Source organism: Bufo bufo, chromosome 3 (genome assembly GCF_905171765.1).
Source record: "Bufo bufo chromosome 3, aBufBuf1.1, whole genome shotgun sequence".
NCBI lineage: Eukaryota > Metazoa > Chordata > Amphibia > Anura > Bufonidae > Bufo > Bufo bufo.
The window spans coordinates 412228859-412244243 of record NC_053391.1 but is presented as its reverse complement, the minus strand read 5'-3'; the positions used below and the strand labels follow the sequence as shown (position 1 = coordinate 412244243).

The following is a 15385-nucleotide window of genomic DNA, read 5'->3' as shown; positions in this document are numbered from 1 at the left end:
TCTAAACTACTATGTGAAACAGCATCTTAAGTGCCATCGTGCGATCCTGAATTCTGGTGAGGTGCCATTAGATTCAATGCTTTGTGTGCGTAAATGGATATGACTGGGGAAGCAGCTGTAAAACAAATGTAACAGCATCAGTCTTACCAAAGACAAAGCGAGAGGAGCATGCAAGTGTGAAGGTGATGGCTGCTGCACTAGAGAGCACTATAGCCAACTGGCACCTCATTCACCAAGACCATCCGCTGCGGTTTCCATTCTACAGACTGCTGTAAAGTTGTGTAATAGAAAGATGTTCAGATCTATCTGGTTTTATAGCTGCTTATGACACAACAAACAAAATGACTGATAAATTATGTGCTTGCGGCAGTTCTGCACGTTACTAATTTGCAATTATTAGTCAGATTAGCTAAGATAAGCTAATATAAGTGTGGAAGTTAAAACTATGGTTTTTAACAGATCTGCTCATATAGTTGCTTACCTCATGCCATGTTCATGCTTTCTGAGAATAGCTCCAGCAAAGGGTTAGCAGCGCTTGTGAAATGGATATTTATACTACCCTCGGCGCTTGCGCACTTGGACGTCATTTTTCCCTACCCCCACACTGCGCAGGCGCGGAGTTCGGATGGATTTTCAATGGGCTGTAATATTTCCCAACTTCGGCTCTCCTGCGCATGCGCAGTGTCCTGGTGTGCTGCTGAACTCCACAGTGAGATTTTCCCAAAACTGTCGTTTTGCGCATGCCCAGATCGTCAAAAGTAAGGAACGCCTCCACACGTCATTTCCGGTGCAACAGGAAATTAGGAGGTAGGGAAATCTCACGAAGTAGGGTAATGTAACGTTACATGGGTGCTGCTAACACTTTTTCCCATGTAAACAAATCCCTCTGGTATGTTTCCATCCTGTATGTAGCACTTCCTGTTGCTGTATCTAACCAAACCCATGATGCACTTCTGCTTCCTCTGCCACACCTCCATCTCCGCCTCTAACAATACCCAGTTAGTTTATATCTCCACCCACCCTGCTAGTTAAACACTCTCCCTATCACTGTCCCTAACACTCAGCTAGTTTATAGCTCCTCCCACCCTGCTAGTTAAACAGATACTCTCCCTATCACTGTCCCTAACACTCAGCTAGTTTATGGCTCCTCCCACCCACCTAGTTACATAGGCACTCCGCTATCACTACCCCTGTATGGACAGAACATTACAGGAAATAAGAGCGAGCTGCATGGACATGGTAATGTGACCACGGCCCAGAATGGAAGATAGGTAAAATAAAAGTAAAAGGAATACATTACAAAATTACAGCTACTTTCATAAATAATTATTTTAATGGATGTTTATGCAAATCGGAAAACCCCTTTAACCACTATTGACACATTCAACAGTTAACATCACGACATGCCCAAATTTACTGTGTGCTACACATGAATAGGTATTAAAGGAAACCTGTCACCTGGATTTTGTGAATAGAGCTGAGGACATGGGTTGCTAGATCACCGCTAGCACATCCGCAATATCCAGTCCCCATAGCTCTGTGTGCTTTTATTGTCTAAAAAAAAAAGATTTGACAGATATGCAAATTAACCTGAGATGAGTCCTGTCCCTGAGATGAGTCCAGCGTGAAGGAGCCCAGCACCGCCCGCATCCTCCGAATCTCCTCCTTGCTCCCCGACGTCACAAAGCTAAAGCACCGTAACCTCGCGATGCGCGAGCTAGCGCATGCGCAGTTCGTTCACCGGGGCTGATGCCAGCACAGGGAAAGAACACTATGCCGACACTGCACATGCGGCGCTCTAGCTTTGGGATATTGGGGAGCAAGCAGGAGATTCTGAGGATGCGGGGCGGTGCTGGGCTCCTTCACGCTGGACTCATCTCAGGTTCATTTGCATATCTATCAAATAGTTTTTTTGACACAATAAAAGCACACAGAGCTATGGGGACTGGATATTGCGGATGTGCTAGCGGCCATCTAGCAACCCATGTCCTCAGCTCTATACCCAAAATCCAGGTGACAGGTTTCCTTTAAGGGAATAGCAATGTATCTACACATGTATCCCCCTCAACAGTATTATACAATGGCATTGTATACAGTGACAGTATGTACAGTGACATACAGTATATACATGTAGGAAATGGAGGGAGCGGCTGTCGGGCCTGGTCTTAGAGAGCGATCTTGACAAGTCACAGGACTGACTAGTCTAGGAGCAATAGGGGAGTCATAGTTACAGAGGCACGGCTCTCTCTGCAACTGCCACTCTCTCTGCACTTTGATTGATAAAGTCAGGCAGTGTAAACATGATCATTAGTGATGAGCGAAGTGAGCTTCGGATCATAGACCTAAAGTCACTTTGATCAAAACTGCGTTTGAATGCTGTATGGAGATTCGTCTCCGTACAGCATTCAAGTGTATGGGCTCCGGTGAGGTGAATCTCATTATCACGGAAATCTTGCAAGACTTCGGTGAATAACTTCGGACTTCGATTTTTAAACTTGAAAACCATTTTAAAACTTGAATCCGAAGTTGGCTTCGGAACAGAGGTACCAGACGGTACTGAAGCCGACTTCGGAATCAAAATGGTTTTCAAGTTCAAAAGTCATGAAACTTCGATGATAACGAATTTCCCTCGCTGGAGCCTATATATTTGAATGCTGTACAGTGACGGATCTCCGTAGAGCATTCAACCCTAGTGATCATGCCTGTCAATTAAAGTGCAGAGGGAGCAGCAGCAATGGTAATGCCCCTGTTGCTCCTAGAGGCTCATTTGCATATATTAAAACATCATTTTTCTCAGCAATGTGGGCACGTATGGACCTGGGACCAACACAGATGCCCTCAGCTGCCAAGGGAACATGTAACAGGTCATCCAGTTTCATAGGTACAAATCTCCTGACAGATGTCCTTTAAATTCTGTGTTTTTTGTCTTTAAGAAGACAGATATGATGCCCGAATAGACAGAGACAGGATAGGCTGATTGTGTTTTTTCAAAACACTGTAGTTTTTCTTCTGAATATATATTTTTTCCATAAAATACATATAAATAAAGACAGAATTAGCAATGGAAGCATACTAGAATGTAAACAAGATATAGAAGTGACTACCTGGAAATTGATAGCTGTAGCTCGGTGCAAATCCAGGGTATCCTCTGCCGTATGTTGCAACAAAATTTGGATAGCCTACAATGAAAAAAAACCAAAAACATTAAGAGCGAATTAGGCAATGTTCCATACCAAACCATAAACCTCAAAATAACCAAACTAAAAGAAAAAAAAAAGGCTACATAAACATAGAAGGGGGGTTCTATACTGTAAGAGCAGTGAGACTGCTGAAGTCTACAAACTGTTACCCTGGCATGTATAACAGATCACTAGCTCTTTAAGCTGACAAGCAAAAAAATGCAACAGTAGACTGAAAACCGTAGCTCTAGGAACACGTGAGCATGATGGAATCCAGTAAACATTAAATGAAATATGGCTGTAGAAAATGTTATACCTTCCATATCACTATTTTCCTTTGGTACATTGAATCCCACGTTGGTTTATGAAGTGAACATACACAAGGATTATCTCATATCCCATTCTCATTGCTCCTCAGAGCAACAGGTGCACTATACGAAACTTAAAGAGCATCTTTAAGCAGGATCAACCCAACTGATCCAGGCGTGTTGCTTGGTCGGGTTGGACCTGGAGAATACAATGACATTTGTCTTGTGAAAATCGGCTGTGGCATTCCTAAAAAGAAAATACTTTTATTCTTTACGCAAGTGAGAGCTTTAGCGCACTGGGGGCGGTGCACAGAGGGACTAGGCTCCACCCCTCAGTGCACTAACGCCCTCACTTGCATGAAGAATAAAAGTCTTTTTTCTGCGGAACGCCACACTCGATTTTCACAAGAAAGGCATAATTTTACTCAGCAGGATCAACCTTACCAGGCAGTATGACTGGTTTAGTAGGGTAGGTCCTGCAGTTAGAGGCTCTTTAGGCTAAAACCTGGAATCGTGGACTAAAAGTAAAATGCTACCATTCAAAAGGTGCTCCCAACGGTGGAACACAATAGATCAAAGAGTGATAATTTGATGTAAACCATGAAAGGTTTGCTTTATTGTACTTTTTTCTTTTTACAGGCTTTGATTATTTATGTACTGTTTACTTTGCTTCCCTCAGAACGACTCTAACAGAACAGGTGCTTGCCGTTTATGTGTTGTTTTTTACACTGTGCCATATACACTTTTTCATTTACGTATAATTTCTGAAATAATGAGTTTTCCTTTGTAGTAGGCAAACCCCAGAGGGCTGGGGAATATGGAGGGAGACTCTCCTGCTTGGACTCATTTTAACTGAACGTCTATGATCCTTGTCAACACTGAAGCGGGAACATACGACTCTGGAGGTCTTATGTGGTTCACAAATGTCAGCGGAAAGAAAACAGACACACAGGAGTTGTGTCAATATTGTCTAACATCCATCTAAGGGACTAGATGTCCACCATTTCAGCAAATGAAGCGGAGAGCCTATCCCCTGAGAACACAGATCTCCATCTGCCTGTTTGTCGGAGATAAAATATCGCCGGTACACAGGTATCACTACCCACGCTGATTCTGTATCTCAGGCTTAGGACCACATCTCATATGGTGACACAACAAAAGAACGCCTTGCTGGGTTGTTAGCCGCCGCGCACAGACTAGAAGGGGTTAATTCCCTTGTATTAAATCCAAAGAAGTGGCTGACTTTTCGCGCACAGTAATTAAATGCACTTTGGCACCCAGAGCCAGATGAATGTCCACACCTTTAAGTTGGAAGAGTAAATGCCAAGCGCTCAAGCTAAACACAACACAGGTTTGCGGTGACATTTGGAAAGCTTAGAATGAATGTACTTTGCATTACAGCTATTGACAGCTCGAGATAAAGGTACTAGTAATGCTTTATCCCTGGAGCCCAAAGTACCATAGTTAACATATCAGTGCTAGATTGTGAAATGCGATACACTTTATGAAATAACAAAACAAAATGATAACATTCAAGTCCCGGAAAGAGACGTACGCAGCTGGAGGTGAGATGATCTGCGTTTTATTTTAGGGGGAAAAAAAAGTACTTTAACATGTTTTATTCAAGCAAATTGGCCGAAATACATTACACATTTCCAGCCAAAACATAAAATGGCCATAGATTAGTAAATCAGATGTATAGTAGTCATAGGGGTCATTTATCAAACTGGTGTAAACAAGTAGAACTGGCTTAGTTGCTCATAGCAACCAATCAGATTCCTCCTTTCATTTTCCAAAGGAGCTGTCCAAAATGAAAGGTGGAATCTGATTGGTTTCTATGGGCAACTAAGCCAGTTCTACTTTACACTGGTTTGGTAAATGATCCCCCTATTTTTTTATTTTTTACTTACAGATATATTGGAGTTATTGGAAAAGTGGCCACCAATCGCAATCTCTTACTACAAAAAGGATTGTGAGGAGGCAAGCTCTTTAAATTAGGCTTCTGCTGACATAGTTTTTGAATAAAGCAGGGGCGTGGCTATTGAGTGTAAAGAGGTAGTCACTCCTGGGCATGGGTGCTGGAGGTTTGCCTTTTAAGTGGCTAATGGTAAAGGGGGGCCTCGTTACAGATTAAATTAGGACTCCGATATAAAGAGAAATTGTCAAGGGAGAAAAACTGCACGATCCAAAAAAAAAAAAAAAGGATTACATATCTAGGCAATTTAACTTAAAGGGGTTATCTAAGATTTTTTCTATGGTCTATCCTCTGACCCAGGCCCCGAGCTCAGCTGTTTGAGAAGGTACTGATGCCTGCAGTAGCGCCTGAGCCTTCTCACAGCTTTCCCTAGGCCATGCAATGTGACATTCATTTTTAGTGAATAAGGCTGAGCTGCAATACCAAGTACAGCCACTATGCAATGTACGGCGCTGTGCTTGGTAAGCTGAGAGAAGGCCGCAGTACTACTGCAAGCGTCAGTGCCTTCTCAAATAGCTAATCGCGGGGGTCTCAGAAAAACCCTTTAAAAATATAAAGGGAATTTGTTCTCCCTTAAGAGATTTTCTTTAAGTTGAAAGCAACAAGCTACTGTACTTCAGGTTTAAGCATTTTCAGTCTTGGAATAAAAGATATTTCACTACATTATTTTAAGGGATAATTTCCCATTTGACATATTGGTGTCAAGACTGTGTCTTAACGCTACCAGACTTAACATATGTTACTGTTTTCACTAGTCAGTATGCCAGCAAGTAAATTGCTAAAATGAAAATAACACATGCTCATAAAACATGCTGCAGTAATACTCATACACATACACATCTATGTCTACACCCTAACTCATGATCTACAGTATAAAAGAGTCAAAATGAACGGCAATTACGTTTGTAGGAACCATTAAGTAACATATAACAAATACAACAAAGATTGTTTTTTTTTTTCTCAACTTGAGGGAATTAACATGCTAACCGGCAAAAATACTAAAAATACTGTTAAACACTTCACATTACAACATGATCAGACAACATATCAACTTGCACAAAAGTAAAACAAATGCGATACATAGATCTCCAACATTGTGTAGAACTTAAATTCATTTAAAGTAGCAAAAATTGTGACTTGCAACTGCTCTACCATTTTGTGTATACAGCTCCAATGCAAAATGGTCTCCGTAATTACAGGATGCAAACGAAATATGTCACTTATTTTCTTCAGGATTTGCAGATTTTTTAGCTTTGTCCCATAATAGCAGAGCTGTTAGCGATCATTGCAGCTTAGGAGTTGGAGGTAGTCTGAAAGGTACCTCCAAACTCAGCACAGTCTGCTGTTCTCTCCACTACTTAGATGCGCATTTAGATGAGCTGGCCGAGCAGAAATTATCGGAAAGGGACCGTTCCTTCCCAATAACTGCCTGCTCCTCCTTGGAGGCGAAGAGTCGCATTTCCCCACAGCAATCATCTCCACCGTATAGGGCACGAGCAATGACTACTGCCACTGCTCGTCTTCATACAGATTCATTGTTCGTGGGCAGCAGATCGCTATTCACACAGCACGATCTGCTTCCCAGAAATGATTAAATGTGCTGCATCAACCATTAATTCACCAGGTGAACAAGGGTTTTGCTCATTCATAGGCTGATTAGCGGGACATTTATCAGGAACGAGTGTCCGTAGTAACGTTCATTCCCTATAATCTGACCGACAACCGTGCAATGTAAATCCACCATTACACGGCAGCCCTGCTTAAGGGCTCGTTCACACGACCGTGGTTTGGTTCCGCATCCAAGCTGCATTTTTTGTGGCTCGGGTGCCTACCCATTCCCTTCAAAGGGGCCGCAAAAGATGCATGAGTCTTACCCTATTCTTGTACGTTTTGCGGACAAGAATAGGCATTTCTATAAAGGGTCGTCCATTCCGCAAATTGCGGAAGGCACACGAGCGTGTTTTGCGGATCTGCAACTTGCAGACCGCAAAACCTAATCCAATTAGCTGTTCTCTGCACTTACAATATCAATCTATTATTTGAAACTATAAATATAACCACCAGTGAATAAATGAAGATTAACACATAACTGCCTGGAATATACGAAGGCAGAAAAAAAACTGAATGCAGTAAAAAAATAAATATTAAATTTATGAACAAAATCGACCAATAGCATTTACAATTTGCACTTTAATTAGGGCTAAAACAGTAACATCTTCAACATTCAAAATGTATAGGATATTCCCATCTCAGACGATGGGGGCATATCGCTAGGATATACCCCCATTGTCTGATAGATGCGGGTCCCAGAAGTGGGACCCACACCTATCTCGTAAATGCTGCCGGCATAGCCGGGTCTGGCTACCACCAAGTGTTCCTATTGGCCCGCTTAAAGTAGCCAAGCAGCACTCTTGGCTATTTTTTGGAATCCCCATAGAAATGAATGGGAGCACACTGCGCTTGTGCAGCCACAGCTTCCATGAACTTCTATGGGGCTGACGGAAATAGGCGAGCCAGTGCTCGGCTATTTTCGGCAGCCCCATAGAAATGAATGGAGGGCGGGTGCACGTGAGCGGTGCGCCCTCCTTCACTTTGCCTGCTGCATTTATGAGATAGGTGCAGGTCCCAGAGGTGGGAATTGCACCTATCAGACAATGGGGGCATATCCTAGCCATATTCCCCTATTGCCTGAGATGGGGGCATATTTATACCAGTCTTTATACTTCCCAGAAAATAGATCAGTAAATACACTTAATAAAAATGGAAATTGGAAAGCATTCTTCCACTAACAGTATTTTATGCAGCAGTGCGTTGTGTAGTATAATATCAGCATTTCCTAAAACGACTTCTTCCTCTCAAAGACAGAGCATTTTCTTCAGCTGACCAATGATCACTGCTCTATCTGGGCACCATCTCACAAGCCTAACCAAGATAAAATGTGTTGCTTCTGTGTCTGACGGGTCTAATCATAAGCCCCATCACTGAACATCTTTCAGGTCATGGCAGATGAAATCATAAATTTATAATACAACATTACTTCAATTTTCCTCATCATTTGCTTCTGTGATGCCCGGCTCTGCTCTAACGAGTCACAGCCCCGGTCTGCGCAGGGAAATTGGCTGGCTGAATATCAATAGCACATTAACACCATGCCCATGTGGATGCTTCATCAAGCCAAATTATGGTCAGGATGACCTATCCACTGCTCCCATTAGGAGCAGTGCTCATCCCGCGCTGGCCGCTGAACAATTTGTTTGCTTCAATACTTCCATGGAATGATCAATCTCACAATAATTATGTCTTGTCACTAAACTAAAAATAAGTAGAAATCACAGCTCTGCTTGGATACCCTTCCTCAAATAGGGTCCGGTGTGAGTGGTGTTAACCTATTGTTGTCCCCTCTTTACTCACAGGAGCTTGATTGGGGTTACGACACAGAGCTAACAGTAATATTACCAGCTACTATGGGCAGGCTCATTAAATCTGACTTTGGTGACGGTGAGTTATCTGTTTTTCGCCTTATAAAAAGACTTGTAAGTGTGAAATTCTGTGCATTCTAAATATAAGATGTCTGGCTGCGTGCTAATTTTGTGCATGACACATTGTGCCTCTTCAGACGAACTTTTAAAGAAGCTCATCTGCATTTTGCAGGTGGGTTTAAAGCAGACATCTTAAAATTACCGTGTTCTCATACTGTATAATAGACTATTTAAGGGAACAGCTCTGATTTGGAAATAGGTGAATGATATGTTACCAGTGAATGTCAATCAATCTTACAAAAAGCATCCGCTTACATTTAATTGTATTTCAATCACTTTAAAAGATACCCTGGAAAACACTGAGATTTCACTGATCAGAGAGGAAGCAGACGAAATCAAGAAAAGATGCTAGAAATGTACTTCAGTACCTGAGACAGTTACCGTCTGTGTTTTTGCTTGTGATTATATGCATTCATAGACCCGTTCTACCTGGACTAATGAGCGAGGACTGGTTAACCCAACAGTCGTGTCACAGCAGGGGAAACTCAGCATGACACAAGGACTGTCTTTTAAAGTATGGACATGCCAAGTCAGGCAGAGTGAAAGACTAATGGATTTTAAACAGGAGTTACCCCTTATTAACTCAAAGATTCCTAAATAGGGTGTATGAAAAAGGGTTTTGTTCTGAACAACCTGTTTAACTGAAATCACCTCACTTTCAGAAGACCATCTGCAGTAAAGTAGAGCAAGAACCACGCCTAGGAGGGTGCTAGTAGGGATGTGATAGCCCCACTGGTCATAGATTTCTTATTTCTGCTTTTTACGTTTACATCATCTAAAAAAATACCATACAGGGCAGTATCTTATAAGGTCAACTATGTTCACCGAGGCAAAAAAACTATGCCCGAGTCATAATCAAAAAACAGCCTGTCAAAGATAGAAACAGAAGCACAAACTTTACAGCTGTATAATCTTTTAGAGCAGTGGTATTTTTTGAACACCTGCTTAGCTGGTCTCCTCCCTTTCCTTCGAATGTCACAGTCATTAAGAAGGAAAGAAACTACTGGAAAAGGAAAAGTACAGTATGAATCACATTTAGAGAGGCAATTAAAGGAGTTGAATAAGTGAACTTTTTTTTATCCAGAGAGGAATTTGACAAATTTCTAGTAGAAAATATTTCTATTTAACTGTAAATAGAAAGAGGAGTAAAAGTAATAATTGAATGTGAATTTGAGGTTGTTCCCCTTTATTTATTTATTTATTTGAATTGTTTTTGTGAGTGCTGGTGGTTTATGTAATTATCTGCACCCATCTTCTGCTTGCTCGGCCCTGGATTTTACATAAGGAAATTTCTAATTATGAGACCTAACATGACCCTGGGAACAGGAAATAGTACATTAAAAAGTTAAGGGGTTTTGTCACTTCAGTATATGGCATTTATCATGTAGACAACATCAATACAAGACACTTACTAATGTATTGTGATTGTCAATATTGCAGCCTTTGCTGGTTTGATTAATTTTTCATCACATTATAAACTGCTAATTTCCTTGGTTACAACCACCCTGCAATCCAGCAGCAGTGGCCGTGCTTGCAAACTATAGTAAAAGGCGCTGGTCTCTCTGGTGGCCAGGACCGTGGGAATGCGCAAAGGGCAGTGCTTTTTCCTATAGTATACAAGCACGGCCACTGTCGGATCCATCCTGCCGCTAGTGTGAAAGTAGTCTAAAGGAGGCAATATGGACAATCATAAAACAATAAATAGTAAGTGCCTTGTATTGACTTTATCTACATGATAAATGTAATAAACTGAAGTAAGACAACTCTTTAAAAAGGGTAAAAATTCCAGATAGGAATCAGCAACAAGATGGACTGCTACAATAACAGAAATCACGCACATTGATTCAAAAAGCCTGAGGACATGAAGATGTTCTACTAAAGCTGTATTCATCTGCACTGTATATCATTGCCAGGGGTCAAAAAACGTCATGGCAATTCACTGTATGATTGAATTAACTGTACAATAGTGAACATTTAATACAGAAATATAAGTACATTTGGGGGACAACTTATTAATTATATTGGACATTTGTCAAACATAAGAATGGTGACCTATGATCCACACCAGTGCACAATACAGCCATTCTGTTGACATAAGCCACATCTACATTTACTCCAAATGATTTATGCATACAGCAGAGGCGACGGCCGGAAGAAGACGATGGAGCACTGGGGGTGAGGAGCGGCGACGTCCGGAAGAGGGGAGGTAAGTGGATTTTTTTTATTTTATGTGCTCTGTGGCATGGGGGCTGATATGAAGCAATGGGGGCTCATACAAGGCAATGGGGGCTGATATGAGAGGCAAAGGGGGATGATATGAGAGGCAATGGGGGATGATATGAGAAGTTTTTAGAAATAAATTGGTGTATCCGCATGAGTCCAAGTGAGTGAGTGCCTGTCAAAACGTATTTTATTTTAATTTCTTTCTTAGACAGGGTGTGTCTATTTGAACAGTGCACCTTATCCCTTACGATCAATAGGAGAGCCACCTTTAAATACCATTTCTCTAATGAAAAATATTTTATCTTACTGTCCTCCTCTAAAACCTAGGTGCGTCTTATGGGCCAGTGGGTTTGATAGGGCGAACAATACGGTATTTAAATCAGAGCAAGAGGGGAGGGAGAACATGAATATGAGTGTTCCCAGTATTGAAGGGCATAGCACCCAAAGTTTTGCACAGGGCATCTCGCACCAATTTAAATTGTTCTCAGATAGGTGAGCATAAAACATGTGTGCAAGTTTACCTAGAAGAACTAATGCTGTCTTGAAGGCAAAGGGTGGTGTAAGGGGTAGCTCTCTTTCAGGGGGTCACACTCACAGACATCTTCACAGACACCAGGATTTAAGGGCCAAAACTGTGTTTTATTGCGGCATGTCCGCGTAAACCTAAACAGTTTTACTAAATAAACTCCTGCCCATTTGGGCTCTACCTAAACATATAGGTTTCCCTGACTCACCTCTAAGTACCGCTTAGTGTCAGGGTCTCAGGCTCCAAGCCTTAGCAGGTTCCACTCATCAAGCATCAGTCCACACAGTGAAGAAATCAGGCTTAGCATAGCCTTCTGGCCCCTCAGTCCTCCTGACTGAGACCACACACAGAGCCTCTGCTCTAGGTTCACAGACAATTCTCCCTCCCCAGACTGACCTACTCTGAGGCGCTTTATGCCAGCCTGATTACAGCAGGCCTCACCTGCGATCACCTCAGGTAGAAAGGAAAACCTGTACTGGAAGGGTGTGAACTGGCAACTCCCTCTACCAAGCCTAGCTACCAGTCCAAGTAAAATCCAGCCCAGAAAATGTATACAAAAATGTCTCGGCAAACTATGCTTTGCTGAGACTACTACCACTCTATGGATTTTATCAGTCTCACCCATCTGAGGTACCTGAAGTGGGACAACACACCTTCCAGCACTGTTCACATTACCACAGTGGTCACACCAAATATTGATCTGAAAAATAATTGATTTAAAAATAAACACATCTGCCTAAAACTTTTGGTGTGTGTGTGTATATATATATATATATATATATATATATATATATATATATATATAGTGGATATATAAAAAGTCTACACACCCCTGTTAAAATGACAGGTTTCTGTGCTGGAGAAAAATTAGACAAAGATAAATCATTTCAGAACTTTTTCCACCTTTAATGTGACCTATAAACTGTACCACTCAATTGAAAAACAAACTGAAATCTTTTAGGTGGAGGGAAGAAGAAAAAAAAAGAACTAAAATAATGTGGTTGCATAAGTGTGCACACCCTCTTATAACTGGGGATGTAGCTGTGTTCAGAATTAAGCAATCACATTCAAAATCATGTTAAATGGGAGTCAGCATACACCTGCCATCATTTAAAGTGCTTCTGATTAACCCCAAATAAAGTTCAGCTGCTCTAGGTGGTCTTTCCTGAAATTTTCTTAGTCGCATAAGCAAAAGCCATGGTCAACAGAGAGCTTCCAAAGCATCAGAGGGATCTCATTGTTAAAAGGTATCAGTCAGGAGAAGGGTACAAAATAATTTCCAAGGCATTAGATATACCATGGCACAACAGTGACATTGACAAGAACTGGACATCCCTCCAAAATTGATGAAAAGACGAGACGAAAACTAGTCTGGGAGGCTACCAAGAGGCCTACAGCAACATTAAAGGAGCTGCAGTAATATCTGGCAAGTACTGGCTGTGTGGTACATATGACAACAATCTCCCGTATTCTTCATATGTCTGGGCTATGGGATAGAGTGGCAAGACGAAAGCCTTTTCTTACGAAGAAAAACATCCAAGCCAGGCTACATTTTGCAAAAACATATCTGAAGTCTCCCAAAAGCATGTGGTAAAAGGTGTTATGCTCTGATGAAACCAAGGTTGAACTTTTTGGCCTTAATTCCAAAAGATATGTTTGGCGCAAAAACAACACTGCACATCACCAAAAGAACACCATACCCACAGTGAAGCATGGTGGTGGCAGCATCATGCTTTGGGGCTGTTTTTCTTCAGCTGGAACTGGGGCATTAGTTAAGCTAGAGGGAATTATGAACAGTTCCAAAATACCAGTCAATATTGGCACAAAACCTTCAGGCTTCTGCTAGAAAGTTGAACATGAAGAGGAACGTCATCTTTCAGTATGACAACGACCCAAAGCATACATCCAAATCAACAAAGGAATGGCTTCACCAGAAGAAGATTACAGTTTTGGACTGGGCCAGCCAGAACCCAGAGCTGAATCCGATTGAAAATCTGTGGGGTGATCTGAAGAGGGATGTGCACAGGAGATGCCCTCACAATCTGACAGATTTGGAGTGTTTTTGCAAAGAAGAGTGGGCAAATCTTGTCAAGTCAAAATGTGCCATGCTGATAGACTCATACCCAAAAAGACTGAGTGCTGTAACCTAAAAGATTTCAGTTTGTTTTTCGAGTTCTATAGTTTATAGGTCACATTAAAGGTGTAAAAAGTTCTGAGATGAGGCGCTCTGAGATGAGGAGCTCTGAGATGAGGAGGCTCGCCTCCTCAGAACTCCCTCAGTGCGCCTGCGAGCCTCCTCATCTCAGAGCGCCTGCGCCGAATGAACACAGGCGCGCGATTTTTGAAATGCCGACAGGGCTGGCCGGAGGAGGAGATCCCGGCTGGCCCTGTCAATCAACACGACGAGGGGGCGGTTTTCTGCAGCTGCTACCAGCAAGTAGCCGCCCTACTTGCTGGTAGAGACCTAATTTACACATTATAAAACTTCGTTTTTAGAAGAAACTGCTGAATCAAAGTAAGACCATTATATTTTCATATATCGCAATATAAGTAATTTAACTAGCCCAAAAAAAAATATGACTTTAGTGGGGTGACAGAAGCCCTTTAAAGATTCAGTTACTCATGCATGTCCTAATTGTTAGGTCTGTTTTTTTTTCCATTACTCTACTAAACTTACAAGTAAACTATTTGATAGGTACAAATATTACCAAAAACAGTAATTTATCAGGTTAATGATGCTGGATTTCTATTTTTTAATGCTACTGTATATAAATATTATTGACATGGGAATGATGCCAGTTAACCACCTCCCGACAGCCTAACGCAGGGATGCGTCCTGCGGGCGGCCGGGTTATTCCTCGTTGACGCATCGGCGCGTCATCTCGCAAGAGACGCGAGATTTTCTGTGAACGCGCGCACACAGGAGCGCGCGTTCACAGGATCGGAAGGTAAACAAGCTGATCTACAGCCTGCCAGCGGTGATCATTCGCTGGCAGGCTATAGATGCGATTTTTTTAACCCCTGAAAGGTATATCAGATGCTGTTTTGTTAACAGCGTCTGATATACCTGCTACCTGGTCCTCTGGTGGTCCCTTTTGCTTGGATCGACCACCAGAGGACACAGGCAGCTCTGTAAGTAGCACCAAGCACCACACTACACTACACCCCCCCTGTCACTTATTAACCCCTGATCACCCCATATAGACTCCCTGATCATCCCCCTATCATTGATCACCCCCCTGCAAGGCTCCATTCAGACGTCCGTATGTGTTTTGCGGATCCGCAGATCCACGGATCCGCAAAACACGGACACCGCGGATCCGCAAAACACGGACACCAGCAATGTGCTTTCCGCATTTTGCGGATCCTTACATTGCCAGAACTATATAGAAAATGCCTTTTCTTGTCCGCAATTGCGGACAAGAATAGGACATGTTCTATAGGCTCTACAAAAAACGCAGTGTTCGCCCGATCAGGCCTGATCTTGTGCGCACAGTTGCGTTCAGTCCACCCCACCGCAGTGATAGAATTTTTTGTTTTCTGATCACTGCAAAAACACCGTAAAATAGCTGAGGCGCTATAAAGATCACTTTTGAGGGGCATGGCGAGTTCATAGAATTTTTTTTTTTTTTGGC

General features: G+C 42.1%; 1 protein-coding gene across 3 annotated transcripts in view; it reads right to left on the bottom strand.

Annotated features, from left to right (window-relative positions):
* MSI2 (musashi RNA binding protein 2) overlaps positions 1-15385 on the bottom strand; it is a 691995-nt gene that overhangs the window by 137062 nt on the left and 539548 nt on the right. For all 3 annotated transcript variants that reach the window (XM_040424888.1, XM_040424889.1, XM_040424890.1), the window contains exon 10: positions 3105-3179. In XM_040424888.1, the coding sequence (XP_040280822.1) occupies positions 3105-3179 (75 nt within the window). The remainder of the gene's footprint in view (positions 1-3104; positions 3180-15385) is intronic.